Consider the following 19801-nt stretch of genomic DNA (forward strand, 5'->3'; position numbering starts at 1 on the left):
CTTGTGGGTTAAAATATTTTATCCTACTTCAAAGACATGACTAAGTAATACTACTAGTACATAATTTTGTCTGAGGCAGAAAAATACGGTTTCCATACCTTTTCTTTAAAGTGAGCATAGTTTGCGTTTATTCATTTTACTTGGCATTGTTCGTTTGAGAATCCTACAACACTGTATAAAGAGGACTAGATCCTTTCAAAAGAGAAAAAATCTGAAGATATCAAGATACGTGACTCTCTTAAGCAAGTAGCAGTTAGATTACCATTTTCAGTTCAAGTTCACTTTCATCAATCTTCCTCCTATTATCAAGAGAGCAAATCAGAGAAAGCCAAAAGACATGAGGCAGATGCTTTTTCACTGGAATGACACGCAGATTGCTGGCTCGCTAAAAGTGCAGTATCACGGTTCAGTCTGGGTGACTTGCTGGAAATTAAAATCTAGTGTCACAGTGTCTTGCTAAACTAATTGACATTACAGGAAACATATCGGCCATAACTGCCTTATTTCATTTTAGTGCATGAAATATAGTGACACTGAATTGCAATGCAATATATAAATCACTGTGTAGAAACAATATAAATATTGGCTACTGTCAGTAGTGCTAAGGAGACACAAATTCATGATCTTGTCGCTGAAATGGTAAGCAGTCTCTTACTACAGATTTCATATGCTCGGTAAGAAGGAGTTTTATGCCTAGGAGTTAAGCTCTGCTGACAGGCTTCCGTACACAAGTCTCTTGCTCGATTCCATGGTACTGTGTTTTTCTGAGAACTGTTGTAGGAGATAAACAGCCATCTTTGCTTATTTGTTCAGCTGCGAAATGAGTATAGCTGATGAATAATTCTGGGATAGTTGCTGCCGAATAAATGGTAAGCTTATTTGTTGGGATCTTTTCCTTTCTGCAAAGATCGTAGAGGTTAGGTCGTACAATTCCCATCAAGAAAAACTACTTGGTAAGTTTTAGGGCACACAATTAACTGGCAAGTAAGACTCAGTAGATCAAGAGAGTTCAACTCTGTGTAAGGTTCTTGATGTCATTGTCATTTTTTTTTAGTAAAGATTTACAGAATGTGAAAAAGACTTTTTTTTGAAAGGGACTATGATAGATTTTATTTTGACAAGTCTTTGCTGTTACCCATTATTTTTTTTTCAATGTTCATTCTACTTTTATGTGAGTCACTTTGTGGTGTCTTCCAGTGTTAACAGGGCTGGCTTTTTATGTTAATTTTATTGATGTGAGTGTGAGATAGGTAATTATGAATCAAACGTGTTGTAGTTGTTGGTGTTAAACAAAATGAGGATTGAAATAAGCACTCAGGGAAAAACATTGCTCGTGAAGGAAATTCACTGAAGCTCTGAAAGTGCTTTGTTTTGGGTTGTTTTATGTACAATTCAGGTAGTGAAACATATTTGTGTGCTTCCTGTTGTAAAAACTGTGCACATCATTTGAGTCTGAGGAGGGTGTAGCATTAAAATTTGCTCCTTTCTTAAGTATATAATAGCTGTTAATATATTACAATACGTTTTGCAGTGTAGATGTATACTTTTAATAATTTACTTATTGGCAGTTTTACATATGTCATCAACAGACAGCTTTTTAAATGTATGTGGTAAGTATAATGTTCAGGCAAAATCTTCAGCTTCAAGCATTTTCAGAAGGAAATTGCTTTAAAAACACTTGCACTGGGAAACGTAGTAAGGTGTTTTTACTAGTTAGGAATAACCAAGAAAGTGATGAGAAGTGGATGAAAGCCAAAGCACAAAGGAGTTATCCATTCATTACTGATGAGTAGAGATAAATATTTTCTTCAATTCCATGCTGTTGTGTTGTATTGATGGTATACAGAATGCTTCCTCTATTTTTTTTTTTCCTCCAAAGTTTCCTGTTTTTATTACTTCTGAAGTTTCAGTAGCCCTGTTATATTCCAGTTAACAGAATTGTTGCTGTACATTTTTAAGCTGTACTGTGAAACTGTATTTTAAATATTTTTCTCACATTGGACCTTACCCGCATGCTTTGAAAAATTTTACATCAGGCCCAGTCTTTTGACTCCCACTGTCACTGTTGAATGTTCATGAAATTTATTTCCTTTTTTGGAATTTCCTTCCCTTTTCCAATATTAAAAGAAGACCAGCAATATACATTTCAGTTCTTGGCCTATGGTGGGTTTGGCTGAGGTATGTATTCCTATCTTTTTTTAAAACTAGTACTAGGCCCAAACTGGCATTTCTTTTTTGGCTTAAGAATACTTTTATTTGAGAGTATTAATGAAATGAGAGAATATAAATAAGAGTGCCAGTTATCAGATTTGATGCTTTCCTGCATACTATCTTCCCTTGGCTCTTTGAAGCTGATGGTCAGTAACTGGCAACTTGGCTGGCTGTAACAACTCTGTCAACTAAATTTAAGTTTAAATTACTTAACGTATTTACATTTAAAAGTGTTTGCAGAGAACCACCACATAAAAATAATGTTCAGGATAAAATTTACTCATAAATATGCAAATACTAATAAAACTATTCATTTTTTTTTTGCTCTTATAAGAGAATTTGCATTAAGCTTAACTGTCTCATATTTGCTGCTCTTCTGTTCATTGTGTGAAATAAGAAGAAAACTGGGAAGAAAAGAGATCTTTTTGATCATGATAGAATAGGAGTAACCATCTGTTTTCTGTGGCCTAAATTTCTGTGTCTGGACAGAATAAAAAAGTTTTTTAAATATAAATTTATGTGAAGAGTGGAATAATAATGAAAACTATACAAATGATAGTATGTGTGTATTGCAGAAAATACAGTATTTGTCTATTTATATTCTAGTTTGTCTATGAGTTTGTCTATACTAAATATATATAGATTAAATATAGATAGTAAAATTTTGTACAGCATTTCAAGCTTCATGTTCTCACGGTAACTGATGAACCTATTTAGTTCTATTTGTACAATGTGTCTCTGTATGCCTGTATTGTAAATAGCCTCTACCTTTGTAGTTTATGTCTGTGTAATGGTATACACCGACATAGTCATCATGAGGTTTGGTTTCCTATTTCTTTCAACTCACTGTAATTACTGCCTTGTACTAGGCTTTTTAAATTAACTCACTCCCGTTTCACCTTTATAGTTACACTAAGCTTCTAACAATCCCATCCTATGAATGTAGTTGGATACTAATGCTCTAACAAATCAAAATCATCTTGTAACTAGCCACTTCTACTCCTCTACTTCTTTTTTGTGTTTGTCTTCCTAAGGAGGCAAGTTATTTGCATGTTTGTTTTGATGTTTATCCTTAGAATAGAGGGGGATTTCTGTATTTAATGAGAATTTAACAGACTTTTTTCTTGTGTGTGTGTCTGCTAGATGAGCATGTTCTTAATCACAAAGTGTAAAGTGTCTTGGGATACTTGAGTGACTTTTGGTACCTGCATGTAGTTTTTTTGAATTACTATTTCATTTGGAATGTTAAAAACAGATGTCTTCCTCCTTTCCAAGGAATGAATGTGACAAGTTTTCCTTTTTTTCTGACTAATCACTTTATATTTTGCAATATGTAGCTTGGAACACATTTATTTTTAATAATAATTTAAAAGAGGGCTGCCTAAATTTGAAAGATTGTGAGGGTTTTATAAAGATTATTTAAGGTGTCCTATTCTGACCATCAGAAACTTCAGTCACATCTGAAAACTAGGGCCAACAGATGACAAATAACTTCTAGTTGGAACACCAGCTCTGCTTCTGGAACACAGTGTGTTTGATTCTGAACTCCAGCTTGGTGACTTGGCTTCTCTTTCAGCTATACCAGTGCTCCAGTTTTACAGTTTTATGTAATTCATTTTTATGCACTGAACCATGCATGTTTAGTGTTCTTCCTCCTCTTCTTTTCCTCTTTTACCGAGGTGTAAAGAGGGAAGCATGATCTCTCTATATATGTTATATATGAATACACATCGATTATTCCTTAGTATAGGAATAAAATTCAACATCCCAAGGATAATAAGGGAGCAATTGCTGTAGCTCATCTGCTTTATGTTGTATATATTGGTATAATGAGGACTAATACATTTTCTTACTGGCAATATATTACTGAACATTTTCTGGTATCTGGTTATGAATCAAATACTGCAGAACAGTGATGAAGCATAACAGTACAATTCTTCAGATGTAGGTGGAATGTTCTTGAAAGCAGACTGTCACCCTCATCCTGAGGGGGTGGGGAGAGGAAGAGATTTCAGATCATAAAAACTGATCAGATCAGAATAGTTACCAGGTAAATATATTTGGCAGCGAAATAATTGGAAAAACTTCCTTGGTTTTTGCCTGCTTGTAACTGTGAGTTTGGTGAATGTTGGAGGCACCCTATGGAAGCTGAGCAGCGTGTGTGCACGGGCTGGGTGTGCACGCTTCCAGTAGCGACTGCAGCGCAGGGCTGAAGGCACAGCAAGTGAGGATGATTAACCTTTAACAATTGCAAATAGGAGGAAAACTGAAGGGACAGCATTACCATTCTGGCTTTGTGTTGACAAGGAAGAAATGTCATAACTATTCTCGACAGAAACAGATATTTCTCCCTGCTTCAGTGAAAACTGAAGGGGCAATTTGAAGCTCGTGTATGTGGGCTCTTCTGGGGGAAGGTGCATAAAAAATTAAAAGTGTTTCCACCATGGAAACACATACCTCTGTAAAAAAACATTTTATACTGATTCATCTGAGCATGCACTGTTGTGCAGAAGAGGCAGGGTCAATGAGTTTCCAAGTGCTGTATCATTACTCAGAGAACTGCTGGAATAGCCATGGTTGTCACAGCCTCTCCCTAATGCCTGTTTTTAAGGGTGGACAGCATACATGTTAAAGTAAGTAATTACGCCAACCCAATTTATACATAAAAAGTTTCATAATAAATAAAATAAAAATAGTCTTCTGGATGCTCAGAAATTGGTAATGAAAGTTATATCAGATTTCGATTTTTCTTTTCAATTCGCCATTGACACTGGCTTCAATTCACATCATTTAACTGGAGGCGTTTCCCTGATGTGCGTAGGTTAGGACTGATGGCCCTCGATGTTCTAAAATCAGTGGGGGAAGATGTGTCTCCAGGATCTGAAGTTAAGTAGGATGAATCCCACCTCTGCATAGCAGTGGAAGAAAGTTTGCGTGCCTGTTGTCCCATTCGTTTGTTGTTTATCAAGTCCATGGCTATCCTGTGTAAAGATAACATCTAGAAATTTAAAAGTTACTTTTTCTTTAAAGTAAATTTTAGTGATTTCTTACAGAGGCATTTTTGTAGACTCTTTTTTTTTTTTTTTAAGTTTAGTCTGTGAGACTGCAAAATAAGAAACTTTTGTATTTTTTGTCCTGTATATTGTTTATGTGTCAATTACAGATTGGGGTTTTTAAATGAAAATGCTTGTAAACTACAAATGTGACAAGTGCTTTTAACATATTTGAGCAGGAAGATAAATGTTTCTTTGCCAACTGTAATAAAAACATAGTTTCAATAGTGGGCTCCTCCTTTAAAATACAAAAGTGGCTAACGAGAACTAGTACTGCAATTTATGCAGTAAAATGTTCATATCTTGCATGCTTTTTTTTATTTGTTACGCACTGCTAGAAATCAGTTTGTGACATGTAGTCACCACAGTTCATTAGTTAGGTGGCCTTCCTTCTTTCCAAGTGCCTCAGACTGATGCATGGGTACAGATTTTCATACTCTGACATGGCCAGGTCCTGGAGTCACTGATAATCGAAGCAGGTTTTGTTGACTTTTTTTTGAAAGCTGTCTTTTGTACGCTAAAAGTTCTCACTATTTAATGAAGTCCATGATAAATACAAATTGTAAATAATAGTCTGAGGCCTGCTTTATGACTTCTCTAGAGAAAGCAAAACAAAATATTGGTTTTGGAATATTCCTCCTTTTGGTATTCCTTCAGTATCATTTTACAGCCCTTGACTTTGTGGTCTGTGATCAAATATACAGCTCCTTTGTGAATTATTTATGGAGGTTTTTTTTTTATATATATAAGCTAATATATAATGAATATTCTGTCTTTGTATAACAGTCTTACAAAAACAAATAAAATTGTAATTGTAGTGTTCTCTAAACCACCAAAAGATAAAAATATGTCTAAAGTACTGTACATTAGTGGCCTGCATCAAGACAAAGCAAGCCTCATAATACTGCAAATATTTACCCAGATGCTTAATTGTGCTCTCTGAATTGTTCCATTGAAGTAACCAGAGTTACTTCATCTGTAAAATTAAGTAGAAGACTAAGACTTGGCAGCATAGAAACCTCAGAGACTTCCCATTGATTTCAGTGCCCAGGGGAAAGTTAACAGACTTTGAAGAGATTTTAATTTAGAGAAGTGTTTGGGTGGTAGCAGCAACTCCAGAGATACAAGACCTGATCTAGAGCTCTGTGAATGCAGAGGAGACCATATCAAATGCAGATCTATGAATATTCCTGTTTCCTAGAACTCCCAGGCTTGTGAAGTGCTACAGAAATTTCAGACTGTTAAACATCTACAATTTTTTTTACATTTTATTTTTAAATATTGAAATGAGAACTCCCAAGTCATTCATAAAATGTAAATACCCCATCTTTTCTGTATTCTCATTTCTGTTATTAAGTATACACAAGATGTTCTTTACTGCAAAAGTAAATAAATCTACTTATGGAAATTCTGAACAGAAATGTTTGCCTTTAGGAACAGTTGCAATGAATAAATATGTATTTGCATTATTGTTTTTTTGCATATGTATGCTGTCTGTTTCAATGCAAACATTTTTTTGTTTGTTTGTTTTTATAATCACAGGACTATACCTTGACAATGTACTTTCAGCAAGCATGGAGGGATAAGAGACTATCGTATAATGTAATACCTCTAAACCTTACTCTGGACAACAGAGTAGCTGATCAGCTGTGGGTTCCTGATACCTATTTTCTGAATGACAAGAAGTCATTTGTACATGGTGTCACTGTGAAGAACAGAATGATCCGTTTGCATCCAGATGGGACAGTCCTTTATGGACTCAGGTCAGTATGAACCATTTCTAAATCTTCTTTTATTTTTAGTCTTTTAATCATGCCTTCAAATTAAAACCCATTCTTTGCCTTTTTTGATGTTATCCTTTTATTGCTGTACTCTGTATAACTGATGATATTCCAGAAAGAATTTTAAGTATTCTAAGAATGGATAAACATGTTTTTTAATATAAATTTTGGAGAGAAACTCTAATTTTTAGTACAATTCAGACACTTGTAATAAAAACAGATAGGACTGTAAAATTATTTTAAATACATATAATGGATTAAAAGCCAGTTTTAGAGCTCCTTCCTTGAAGGAACTGAAAAAACACAAAATGAGGATTAGAGGAAAAAAGGGAAAATGTGTGTGATGGCTGAATTGATAGTTTAACTAAAATATATTTAATTTTTTTTTTTTTTATTGAATATTCAGTTGGTTTGTGTTCTACCCAAATGAATCAGTTTTCTGATTTTTTCACTATGATGAGGTGTATGACTAGAAATATTTTTCAGCCTGATATTGTTATTGTGTATAACTCTGTGGAGAGTGGTGAATGAAGAGGTCAACAGAACAACTTCATTCATGAGAAGTTCTGAAAACTGCAGGGAAATGTCTGTTTAGTGATGTTTATAGAAAAAAAAAATTACCAAGTGATTTAAATGTATTCCTGCAAAAGATGACTGACTTAATATGGTATGAGTAGTTAACAAAGAAAGAAAGCATTGACTGGCTTCAAAAAAAGAAAATCTGCAGGACTTAAATCTAGAATGTCTCATATTTTCATATTGCGAACAATATATAATAATAGTTTTAGGGAAGTTAAAATATTTGTTACTGTATTTTTTTTCACTGTCAGTGAGACTGTCCTATTGTCTGCCTATAACTATCTTGTCAAGAAGCATGCACTTTTAACTTGGATGTTTTCTACACAGCTGTACAGGAAAGCAGCACGGTGTTATGTATTTAGTTCTGTCACTTGAACAAATGTGGACCATGAAGTTCGTATCTAATTAAGCCATTTATTACAAGTCACTGGTATGGATGCCTTTAGTTTTGATACTGCACTTGAACATGCAGGTTTTTCTGGAAATCCTTACCATGAACTACTTAAATTAAGAGGCAGCTGAGCAAATGTAACTACTCTGGATATACATTAACATGTTTCTCTGTAGAGGCTTTTGTTTAGAACATGGATACCTAAATTCCAACTCAAATGTCCTAAGCTGTTTTAGGACTTCAGGCTTAACACTTTTGGCATTGAACTTCAACTTTCACACCCAAACCAGAATAGTTCCAGGGTGATTAATTTTAACCAGTCACTTGTGCCAGGAAGTGCCTTTCTCAGGACAGGCGGCTTCTAGTTATTGGGTAGAAACTGTTCTCCTTGAGATGGAGAGAGACTAGACCAGTGCTGCCACCACTGTGCTCGAGTCAGGCTTCACACGCCTCCTGTCTGGATCATCCCTGGACTCTTCAGTCTCTGCCAGCTGGTGATTCATCTCCAGAAAAGGGGAATGAAAAATGTGAAAATGTTAACTTAGCAGGTACTTCATGATTTTGAGTCACTCCCCTATATGTGCAAGATGCTGATTTCATCCTTCTTTGTAGAACCTAGAACATCTTCCACTTGGTGGAAAAGATCTGGGCTTTTCCTGGCTCCTTAGTTTCCTCTGTTCCTTCCTTCCGATTTCAGGAATAACATTGTCTCTTATGGCTGATGTTATTTTACTACTTAAAAAGTAAAGGAAGGGAAAAAAAGGGCTGCAATACCCGCTAAAAAAAATAAAATTAACTAGCTACATCTGGTACACAGCAAAAGCATCACCACGGTAGAAAAGTATGCAAGTGAATTTAAGAGCAGCAGCAGCATGCCAGTCGTTACAAAACATGAGACCAGGTAGAAATTTTGTTAGAATGTGCAAAAATAATATCCCACCCCCCCCAACTGAAGCAGAGTATTTCATTGTTAGATCTGTGGCACGGACCAGATACTCTCTTATGAACTGCAGAGAAACATTTTGCCATATATAACTAAATGGAATTAATTTTGATTTACAGATTCTGCTCTTTTGTGCTGTTTGTTATATTTACCAATTTCTATTGCGTTTAGTTGTGTTTTCTGTGTGAGATCAGTTCAGGCTTTGGCACTATGGCTGGGAGCAAGTCTGGAGGGGTTTTTATTTATTTTCAATTTAAGACTGAAATAATCATGTTTGTTTTTCAGAACAAATAATGAAATAAATATAGGGTGGTTTTTTTCCATAATACTGACTTTTTATCACTACTTGTGACAAGTAATTTTCATTCTGACTGCTTAACAATCCATAATAAATTCTATTTTTGAAAGTGTTAAAGTCACTAGAGCTCACACAAAACTGTTCTATTGGAGAATCAAAGAAAGATTTTTTTAAAAAAAATATTTTTGAAACTGTAAAGCCATTAATGAAAAATATTTTTTTTAAGGTTTAGGGGTTTTGTTTGATTTTAATTCCCAAAGAAATAAGGTATTGATAGCTTTAAAACAATTGGCAACTAAAAGCTTAGGTTTACTTTCTGTGCTTTTAAAAAATCTGGTTTTCATTATTTTTAAGACCGTTTACTCTTTTTTTATATATACTTAAGATAATTTTGTCTCAAAATGCTTTGCATAAAATATTCTGGACTAGTACAAGAATGAGCTTAGTTGTCTTTTTTTTAGCTGATTTGGTGTGGTAGTGCTTTATTGTCTTGGGTAAAACAATTCCTCCTTTTCCTTGAGTGTATGTAGCAAATCTTTTATGACATGATAAAGTGAAATCTTGTGTATTTTTTACTTAAAGCTGTTTAATGTAATTAGATGAAGCTTCATTAATGCTTTGATCCTTTATTTCCCAGAGTTTTTTTCAATACTTGCAATCACAATATGGTATCCAGATGGTTCTGGAATAATTTCTGTGTGTTGTATCTATTGTAGAACTTATGCACAGCCCAAAGTAAAGGCTTTTTTAGAAGAGTTGTTTTTTTTTTCCCCAAGGTCAAGAATTTCAGAGCAGAGAAATAAGTTTCTAGTATTCCAGTATACCTACCAATCTTGTATCTGTGATTATCAATTCTTCCAGCCCTTTTAAGACTCTGTTTTGTATGTTTCAAGTGTCCTCTTTGCCCTGTGAGCTGGCACGAGATGAATGATGGGTGTGAATGCTGCCTTCATTCCCTTGTGTGAAAGGAATTGTACGCTGAGGGCAGCAGCAAGACAACTGTCACCCTGTATTCCCCCTACCCGTCACACAAGGTTAGGGGCTGCAGCTGTCGTGGGTGCTACTGCAACTATGTACTGGAACAGCAAAGATGGGAAGGACACCTCTTGTTTCTTGGAGAGGTAGTGTGTTCTGGTATAGAGGCTATGCAGCGTGAACGGAAACCTAATCGATCAGGACATGGCAAGAAAAGGTCCACCTTTTGACCATAGGATATTCGTAAAGTCCACTTTGTTTTCTAGTTCAAGGTTGACCAAATAGCTTCTAATCCTGGGACGACTGTCAGATTAAAGTTAGCAGCTACTATTAGAAATAAAAAAATCTATTCTTACTTGCATGGAAATGGGGACCTAGCAATGCCAGTTTAATAATAAAAAGTTTTTTTCATTGTTGTACCTTATGCTATACTAAAACCTGTGGGGGTTATTTGCTGCATGTAGAAAGATGCACTTCAGAGTGGATACAGCAGGATAGGTCACCATATAGCTCTTCCCCTCTTATGTAAATTCACACACACTCTACCCTGAGTGTTGGAGGAAACATAACCCTAATTGTTCTTCAAGTCAAAAAGAGAAAATTATGGTTAAGGGTTTTTCTCTAGCTTTTGTGACATATTCAAGCTAAAAAGAAAAAGAAAACATTTAAAGGCACAATAGGTAATGGGTTTGGATGAATAATTTTTCTTTGGTCTCAGTTATTTGGAGTTCGTTGTAGAGAAATCTTGACAGCATCTGTGTACATTTATGTTTGTAATATATATGTATCAATGTTACACTGTTTGGGCAAGAACATGTTGCAAAGGCAATATTATTATGATTTTGGAAAGCATTATGTCTGTTTCTAGCTTTATCTTTTCCAGTTTGTAAGGTTTCTGTCTGCTTGTCCTTCTCAGGAAGCAGCCTCTTTCCAAGGAGGACTGCAGAGGGGATTGCCAAGGGCAAGGAACAAACCTGAATATCAATATAGGTCTGTAGTAGCTGGACAATTACCCTCAAAACCCCCTTCTTATATGTCCTAATTATTAATGACCTGCAGACAAATTTTTGTGATGAAATATAGAAGGTCCTACCTCCTCCTCCTCTTTAGACTCACCTGAACAGGTCTCAGAAAGGCTTTCTGGCTAAAATGTCTTTCAAACGCTGGGGTGGATGGGGCAAATACACATGCTGGTAACGCAACAGAATTATGTGACTGACCATACTCTGCTTTTGCCTTCAGTGGACCATGTGGCAATTGATGGTATGATCCTACTGTTAAGGCTTCAGTTTTACAGCTTTAAATAGTTTTAACTATTTATTTTATCTAAAATTAATTCAAATTTAATGTGATTTACTGTCCACAGTAGTGATATACTTAATGCCTGCTTAGTATTAGTTTCCATGTCTTAAATGCTTAATATTAATGTCTACATATCATTTAAAAACCCAAGTATACCCTATTACTGCTCTGAAAATCACTACTCTTATGGCTGCATTAATTTACTTTACCTTATTCTTGCAGTGGCATGTTCCTACTTTGAGATTCATTCTACTAGATTGAGATTCCTTTAAGTGTCAGTCTTAAATTTTTACTTTTGCCTCTCCATACATCTATATATAAATGTGTGCGTAAGTGTACACTGATGCATGCACACACGCATACCTACACACGTTTCTGTGAATTTGGTTTCGTTTACTTTGATTGCTGTAACCAAATTCATTGAACTGCAAGTGAGCTTACTACCAAAATGGTAACATATAAATGTAACTGTCCCATTCTTTTATGCCCCTATAATTTAATTTCCAGTTCAGATATAGCAAGTGGTGATCCCTTAACATGGTTCTTTCTGTTTGTCCGAACAGAAGCCATACCTGGTATGCATGTCGGATCTCATTAGATTTTACATTGTGAAGGGAAATTTCAGGAAGGATCAGGAGGCAGTTTTGGAGACACATGGTTTATGCTTTCACTGAAAGGGTGGAGGGAGACAAAAATGGTTAATAACGAATGTAGAGTTATATGTGGTAGTTACCATGTCCTCGTAGCCTGCCTTATTCACTGCTACAGGGCATTAGTTAGGGGCATGACTGAATTGCGACCAATTTTTTTACACAGCACATGACATACTGGTTACTTTTATGTTTAGAGGTTTGTTTTTTTTTTTTTAATTTCTCGGAGATCGCTGACAGCTGCTCATGTTACGGGAAAATGCTTTTTTCTGCATTCCAGTTGCAGTATGATATTTACAAATATGCTTGAACTTCCTTATTTTCAGTTTAAAAAAATGTTTTATTTCATATTTTTTTTCATATTCCATCTGGCAAGAAAATTCTTCTTTGCTGCCAAGCCCAGGACATTCAGTAGAAGATATATGTAAATCACTAAAATGGTAGAAAATTGCAGCATGTAGTTTTAGAATGAAGAGTCATTACAGGGAAAATTACTATCTGTTGGTAGTTAAGATGACTTCCAAGAGGATATTAGTGATTTGACAATGTATATGGAAAAATAAACTTAGAGGACCATGATTCGAATCTAAGATAAGAATCACTTTTCAGTCGGTTGAGCAAAGTTTGAATAAGATTTGCAGCCAGAACTCAGGAAAAAAGGTAACGGCTTTAACTGAATTTCTGTACGTTAAAATACCTGGTTTATATAATACACGTAGCAGAAATAGTTGCTATGGTAGATAAGATTTGTTGTTTCTTGAATTTATTTTTATATATCTAGGTGTATATTTAAAAAAAAAAAAATAAAATTCCCTGACTTTCAACATGAAATCTGTTCTAAAATGCAGACAGAACATTGAGCTGTCTTCTGGTTTATTCTGTGTAATCCCGAGGAGGAATCACTTCTCTGATTTTTGCAGCCTGTGGAAGCACTGGAAGTTTTCTAAGGTTTTTTCTAGGGTTGGAATGCAAGATTTAAAACGGGTGATGAGCAAGATGCTTCTGTTTGCCAATCTGGATTTGGTACTTTTTGTGTAACTTTCATAGGGTGGTTTTCTGGAACTCACCTCTTTGCCAAAAGAGAGCACTTGGGTGTTGTGTGTCAGAATAAGGAGGAGATTAAGTTTACAATACTAGGATTAAATGTAGTTGAAGTGGCTGAAGACAAAGACGTTTCATGTGGTTTTGCACCATTAACAGGCTGGGTTTAGAGATATTTGCTCTCATATATGCTTCTAACAGTGCTAACAAGTGGACTCTTGACAGTGGCTTAGTCACTGAGGACTGATTAATTGCATGACAAAGAGCATTGTGTACTTCTGTATCTGTTCATACGCCGGGTTTATGCTTTTTGTAACTGAAGCTTGTAGGCATTTTTTTGCTGAAAAATAGAATATACACAGAACTTTTGACAGGGGCCACATCCTGTGAGATGATGACATTTCCGTTCTTTTTAGCCAAAAGAAAACCAAAAGAACTCTAGAACAGAGTAGTTTTGTCAGAAATGAAAGACTTGTCCCATTTGAAGGCCCAACGGTTTTATCTGCCAATATTTAATGCATTGCCAACTATTAAGTTTTCAGCCCAACCAGCAATAATTCTGAACTGTTTGAACTGATAAAACCTAACAATCTCCTGTGAATAAGAGAATTATGTACATGATGGTCTTGCTTGGTCCTCTCTTTATTTCTTGCTACCAGCATTGAGTCACATGAATTCAAAATAGTTCTGGATGCCTGGATTTTGTGTTGTCTCAGCTGTGCCTTCTGCTGTCTGCTCACTCCGTTTCAGCTGCTTGGAAATTTTCACTGTTGCAAGTAAAATAGATTCTCCCACGCTTCGCTCTGATAAAATAGCCCTGGGCATTTTTGTTGTATTAATAGACTTGTTCAGCAATTGAACTTCTTATATACAGCTTATCATCTACAAAATCTGACGGACAGTTTAAAAAGCAATTGCCTTTCTAAATGCCTTTAGTTCTCTGAACATACTATTTGAGAGGTGAATTGTTTATGCAAGACATCCTTCAGTAAATCAATGTTTATTTTGATGTTTATTTTGCTGCTTTGGGGTACTACTTTCTTTCTGCCCTTCCCTGTGATAAGGCTTATTTTTTTATTAAGATCCTAAGCATAATTTGGAGGTAAATTTCCATTTTTCAGTTTCAGGACAATATGATCATTTGTGCTAGCCGGAATTAGAATTATATCTTTAGACTGCACATAAGATTTGAAATATCCTTTTAATTCCCAAACTTCCTCTGCAAGAAAGAGATAGAGACCCCTGTCCTACCTCTTTTGCTACGAAAGTGTATTTCCAGATGGTGGACAGAAGTTGTTTAAAGACTTTTAATGCCCTTTCATCTAAGGAAAAACTCTCTCAAAAATAGAGCATTTTCATCTTTCTCAGTTTTGGGATTTCAGAAGGGAACAAAAGGACCTGGCCTTTTCTGGAGGTGGAGGGGAAGACGTTACTTTAGAGGCTGTATTCCTGATCATGGTAACTAACCAGGGTCTGGAGTTTCTGGTTCTGTCTGTGAACTTTGGGCATACCTTCATGAGGGTCCTGAAAGTCATGCCAGGGACATCAAATCACCACTAAAATAATAATGTGTATTTGTGGGCCAAAAATTTACATGTTAAATTCTACTTTGAAAAATATGTTAAGCATCGTAGACATCAGGCACTTTTACTCTCTCTGTCCTAGTGATTTTTGCCCAGTGGAGAGACACGTCATGCAATGACGCAGAACTTCAGATTGAAAATGTTTATTTGAATGTGAAGTTTCAGAAGTTTGTCTTAAAATAAGAAATAATTGATACGGCTTTCTGTTGCCCCAGTTAAACATACAAGTTTTCTTAATTTTGGATATCACTTTTTGTTGTTCTTTTTATCTCATGTAAATATACGACACTAAATTTCTTGATATGACACTAAGAGCATATACAAACATTGCAAAGAGTAAGTAAAAAGTAATTTGAATAAGACTTGTTTGAACATGAGAATCTCAGTACTGTGAACAAGTGTTTCCATTATGTTAACTGGGTAATTTTTTTTGTGCTAGTGCTCATGCTCATAGGTGCCATTACTGAACTTGCAACACTTGCTAAAATTAATTCACAGCCTGACATGCAGTTGTTTAGTTTTGCACAAGAAATGAGGTGAACTGGATTTCTATTTCTAAATTGTCAAGGCTGTTGAGAGTACACATGCATATTTATAAGAACCTTTAAATCTTGCATGCAGGTGTTCAAAGCAGGAACTTTTTGAAAACGGGCAGAAATAAATGCAAATGTAGTAAAACATTGGCTCAAACTGAAGTCACGTAGCTGTTGTGAAGTCTTGAGAAACATTCAACTACCTGTGAAGAATACTGTACAATTATATAGAATTTTGAGTACAAAGCATCGCCTGCATTAACAAGGAAGCATTACAACCCCAGCCTCATGATTTGGAAATCCTAGGGCAGGAAAGTCAGATACTAGCTCTTGTCTTGCACAATGAATATAACATAAGGAAAGGATTTGAATCCTAGCATGTTGCTTAAGTGAATGAATTGTTGTTTTAACCAAACAAGGTATGGGCCGAATTCTATTTTCCTTACTTGTGCAAATGGTTTCTTCGAAAGTCTCAAGGAATTCAGCACGGAGATAGTACTACTGTTATTTCCGATGATATATAAACCGAAGACCCGGACTTTTTGTGACACGAAACAAATCATACAGCTCTTCTGTCTCAGTTATTCCATTTATTAAATTGGAATTCTAAAACCTACCTTTCACAGGGGTGTTGTGAAAATTAATTAATTAGTTTGTAAAGTGCTTTGAACCCATAAACCACTACCTGAGTGTCAAACATTATTATGAAGAATTACAAAATGCCAGCCTTCATACGCACCTTGGGATTGCTGTTTTATGGATACAAATCTGTTCCATTCTCCTTAGAATCACGTTGTTCCACTTTTCCTCCATAGCATGCCATTCACAAAATGAGCCAATTTTAGGAAAGATGCATTTTTTGGAATAAAAAGGAGATCACTGACTGTCATAGGTATCTTTTTCAATTAAGGACTTGTAGATTAAAGATGCATTTTGATGTGGGATTTCGAATGGTATTGTTTCAGAACACCTCCATCTACAGCAGAAGGGAGGGTAGTTGGATTTTAAATACTTCCCCTGTCTGAAAGAAAACAAAGCTATCTTTCTACTTGAGTTCCTTTATTAGATCTTAAGAATGCGATAAGTATTCAAGAGGGTCTTTCGCTTTTATTTTATATGAAGTGGTTGTTAAATCATTAGTATGTGAATAATTAATTCAATTAACCTTAATAAGAAAAAAGCCTTAAGTCACAGCAATCTTTTCCATTAAAAGCCCTATTATCCAAGATTATTACATTGCAATGAAGTGAACAAAATTCAGAGTTTTATTGCCTAACAGACAAACTGTGGCATTTACTCTATATTAGCAAGAAAAACTCCATCAGCTATAGAACCATGTAATGGTTTAAATTGCTCCAAGGGTATTGCACATTCCAAAACCAAATAGAGGTCATCAAACATTTAATCTTGATTTATTTTATTTATATATTAATTTAAATATTAATATGATTTAGAATTACAGCAATCTATCTTATTTCCCTTCTGTAATGTCTTCTATCATATCGCTTTTGCTGGTAATTGGTGATGCTGACAATGCACATTTTCATATAGCAGTCATACATAAAATCTCAGAATGCTCTGATCAAGACTCAGCTAATGAGATGGACGTTAAATGTGTGTATACATGGATATGCTTAAATACCTGAAATATATATATATATATTTGATATATAAATGTGGTGCATGTATATATGTATAAACTTCTACTTGCACACATTTTTTGCCTAAAATTGGTAAAATATGAGCTGGATCTCATAAGTAGGGGCAGGGTCAGAGAGCTTTATGAGTTAAATTTTAAGGCCTTACGTGTGTAAGTAAACTAAATATGATGACACTGTATTTAGCACTAATAATGCATCTTCTATTTCACCTGTTTCTGTAGGTCACAAATAGTCACTTTCTAGTTGTGATTGTACTTTCTTTTACACTTCTATAAACATTACTGTTAGGCATTTTTGAATACTATTTCTCAAATGAAAGGAAGATTTTTATTTTTTTTTCTTCTAGCAGTTGTTTTATCTGAAGGTGCAACTACTTGGGGTTATTTTTCATTCCAGTTAAATACCTAGTTTTAGTGATCTGAATGCACTTTCTGTGAAGAGAATAGCTGATTTGTTCACTCACTGTTTTATCATACTTTGTTATTGAGCTTTAAAAAATGGTGAAATGGTTGCTGAGAAATAACAATTACCTAAACTCCTAAAATCTAATATTTTCCCTATGTATCCTGGGTCTATTTTCTATTTCTTTGTTCCACTGAAAATTTAAATTTCTTATGGTACTCAATGTGCACAGCAGCTGAGGAGCTATTTTCTTGGAACAATATTCAGTCCTGCTTAGGAGAGAAACTAAGATAAGTAACAAAAAATTCTGTCAATTTGTGCTTCCAGAGAAGTTCTCCTGACTCCAGAGATGTGTGTAAACATCTGCAGAAAAGCACTTTTAAGCCGTGCTTATCACTGATCTTTAGGCTATAATGCAGTCGTTTGCATTAGCCATTCAGTGAATAGCTTTGTGTAAGAAAGCATTACTTTTTTTTTCCACCTTGGTGTTTTTTTTCTTTCTGAATAGGCATCCTTAGAATGCTCCCTGCTTCTGCTAGTCTAGAACCATGTCATTTTAGGGAGAGAGAACAGAAGAAGTTTGGAAAACTATTCTTTTAAATTCACTTGAATTTAATATGCCATCTGTATGAGCAGATGGGAAAAATGTCTCAGGGCCAGGAGGAGACTGTGAGATCAAATCACAAGGAAAGAACTACATGAAGACATGTTCCTAGTGTCAGAATAAAAAGGACCTTTAACAATTACCTCAATGACATGACCCAGAGACTGGTCCCTCAGAAACTGCTGTCTCCATTGCAGAAGGTATTTCAGGGGGCTGTGATCACTGCCATGTAGATCCCCATGGCACGTAGTCTGTGGACACTCTCATTTCTGGTCAACTGCCAGAAAAGAACAAATATTCAGGTCTCTAAATTATTCTCATATGTGAACTGTAAATCCACATTCAGCACTGCATGGGGAGGGTATGCCAGAGGGCCTTATCTTCCTCAGCTTCTGAACTGATGAATCATTTGCTTTCTCTGTCTTCATGTAGTACAATACATCATTCTTGAGAACGATCTTTTTTAAAAAAAAATTTCTCTCATCCACTAGGCAGGCCATCTTATCGTAGAAGGAGGTCAGGTTCATCAAGAAGGACCTGCATTTCATAGCCCCTCACTGGCTGGGCCTGATCCCCTGGTTGCCCTGGATGTGCCACGTGATGGCATCAAGATGATCCGCTCCGTAACCTTCCCCGGCACTGAGGTCAGGCTGACAGGGCTGTGGGTGCCCAGATCCTTCTTCCAGCCCTTCTTGTAGATGGGCGTCACATTTGCTGACCCCCAGTCTGCTGGGACCCCCCCAGTTAGCCAGGGCCGCTGACAAACGATGGGAAGTGCCTCGGTGAGCACTTGTGCCAGCTCCCTCAGTGTCCTCGGGAGGATCCCATCCAGCCCCAGAGACCTGTGTGTGCCTGAGTGGTGCAGCAGGGCACTGACCATTTCTCCTTCTCATTCTGCTCCCCATCCCTGCCTTCCAGCTCAGGGGGCTGGGGACCCAGGGAACGATTAGTCTCACTATTAAAGACTCAGACAAAGGTGGCACTAAGTATCTCAGGCTTTTCCCCAGCCTTTGTCACTATGTTTCTCCTCCTATCCCGTCTCCTTAGCTCTCCTTTTGTTTCTAAGGTATCTGTAAAAACATTTTTTATTGTCTTTTATGGCAGTGGCCTGGTTAAGTTCTGCTTGGGCTTTAACCCGTCAGATTTTCTCCCTGCCCAACCTCACAACATCCTTGTAGTCCTCCAGAGTTCCCTGCCCCTTCTTCCAAAAGTGGTAAACTCTCCTTCCCTTGAGTTCCAGCCCAAGCTCTCTGCTCAGCCAGGCTGGTCTTCCCCGCTGGCTCATCTGTCGGCACACGGGGACAGCCTGCTCCTGCGCCTTGAAGACCTCCTGCTTGAAGACTGTCCAGCCTTGCCGGAGCCCTTGGCCCTTCAGGGCTGCCTGCCCAGGGACCCTGTCAGCCAGGCTCCTCAACAGCCCAGTCTGCCCTTCACAAGTCCAAGGGGGCAGTTCTGCTGACCTCCCTCCTTACTTCTCCGAGAATGGAAAACTCCACCATTTTGTGATTGCTGTGCCCGAGGTGGCCTCCAGCCATCACATCACCCCCCAGCCCTTCTCCGCTCGCAAACAGCAGCTCCAGCGGGCGCCGTCCCTGGCTGGCTCCCCCGCCAGCCGTGTCAGACAGTTCTCTTCCACATGCTCCGGGAACCCCCGGACTGTTCCCTCTCTGCTGTGCTGTAGTTCCAGAGACATCTGGCAAGTTGAAGTCTCCTGCAAGAACAAGGGCTGGCAACTGTGAGATTTCTCCCAGCTGCTTCTAGAATATTTCGCCCACCTCTTCACCCTGGCTGGGC

The 19801-nt window shown here is 36.7% G+C and overlaps 1 protein-coding gene across 7 annotated transcripts in view; it reads left to right on the forward strand.

Moving 5' to 3' along the window:
- Positions 1-19801, forward strand: part of GABRB2 (gamma-aminobutyric acid type A receptor subunit beta2) — a 229586-nt gene that overhangs the window by 97963 nt on the left and 111822 nt on the right. For all 7 annotated transcript variants that reach the window (XR_013929983.1, XR_013929984.1, XM_080399297.1 and 4 more), the window contains one exon: positions 6807-7027. Coding sequence is in view for 5 of the 7 variants with exons in the window: in XM_080399297.1 (XP_080255423.1) it covers positions 6807-7027 (221 nt within the window). In the remaining 2 variants the exon portion in view is untranslated. The remainder of the gene's footprint in view (positions 1-6806; positions 7028-19801) is intronic.

Source organism: Falco punctatus (assembly GCF_963210335.1).
Source record: "Falco punctatus genome assembly, chromosome: 8".
NCBI classification, from domain to species: Eukaryota; Metazoa; Chordata; class Aves; order Falconiformes; family Falconidae; genus Falco; species Falco punctatus.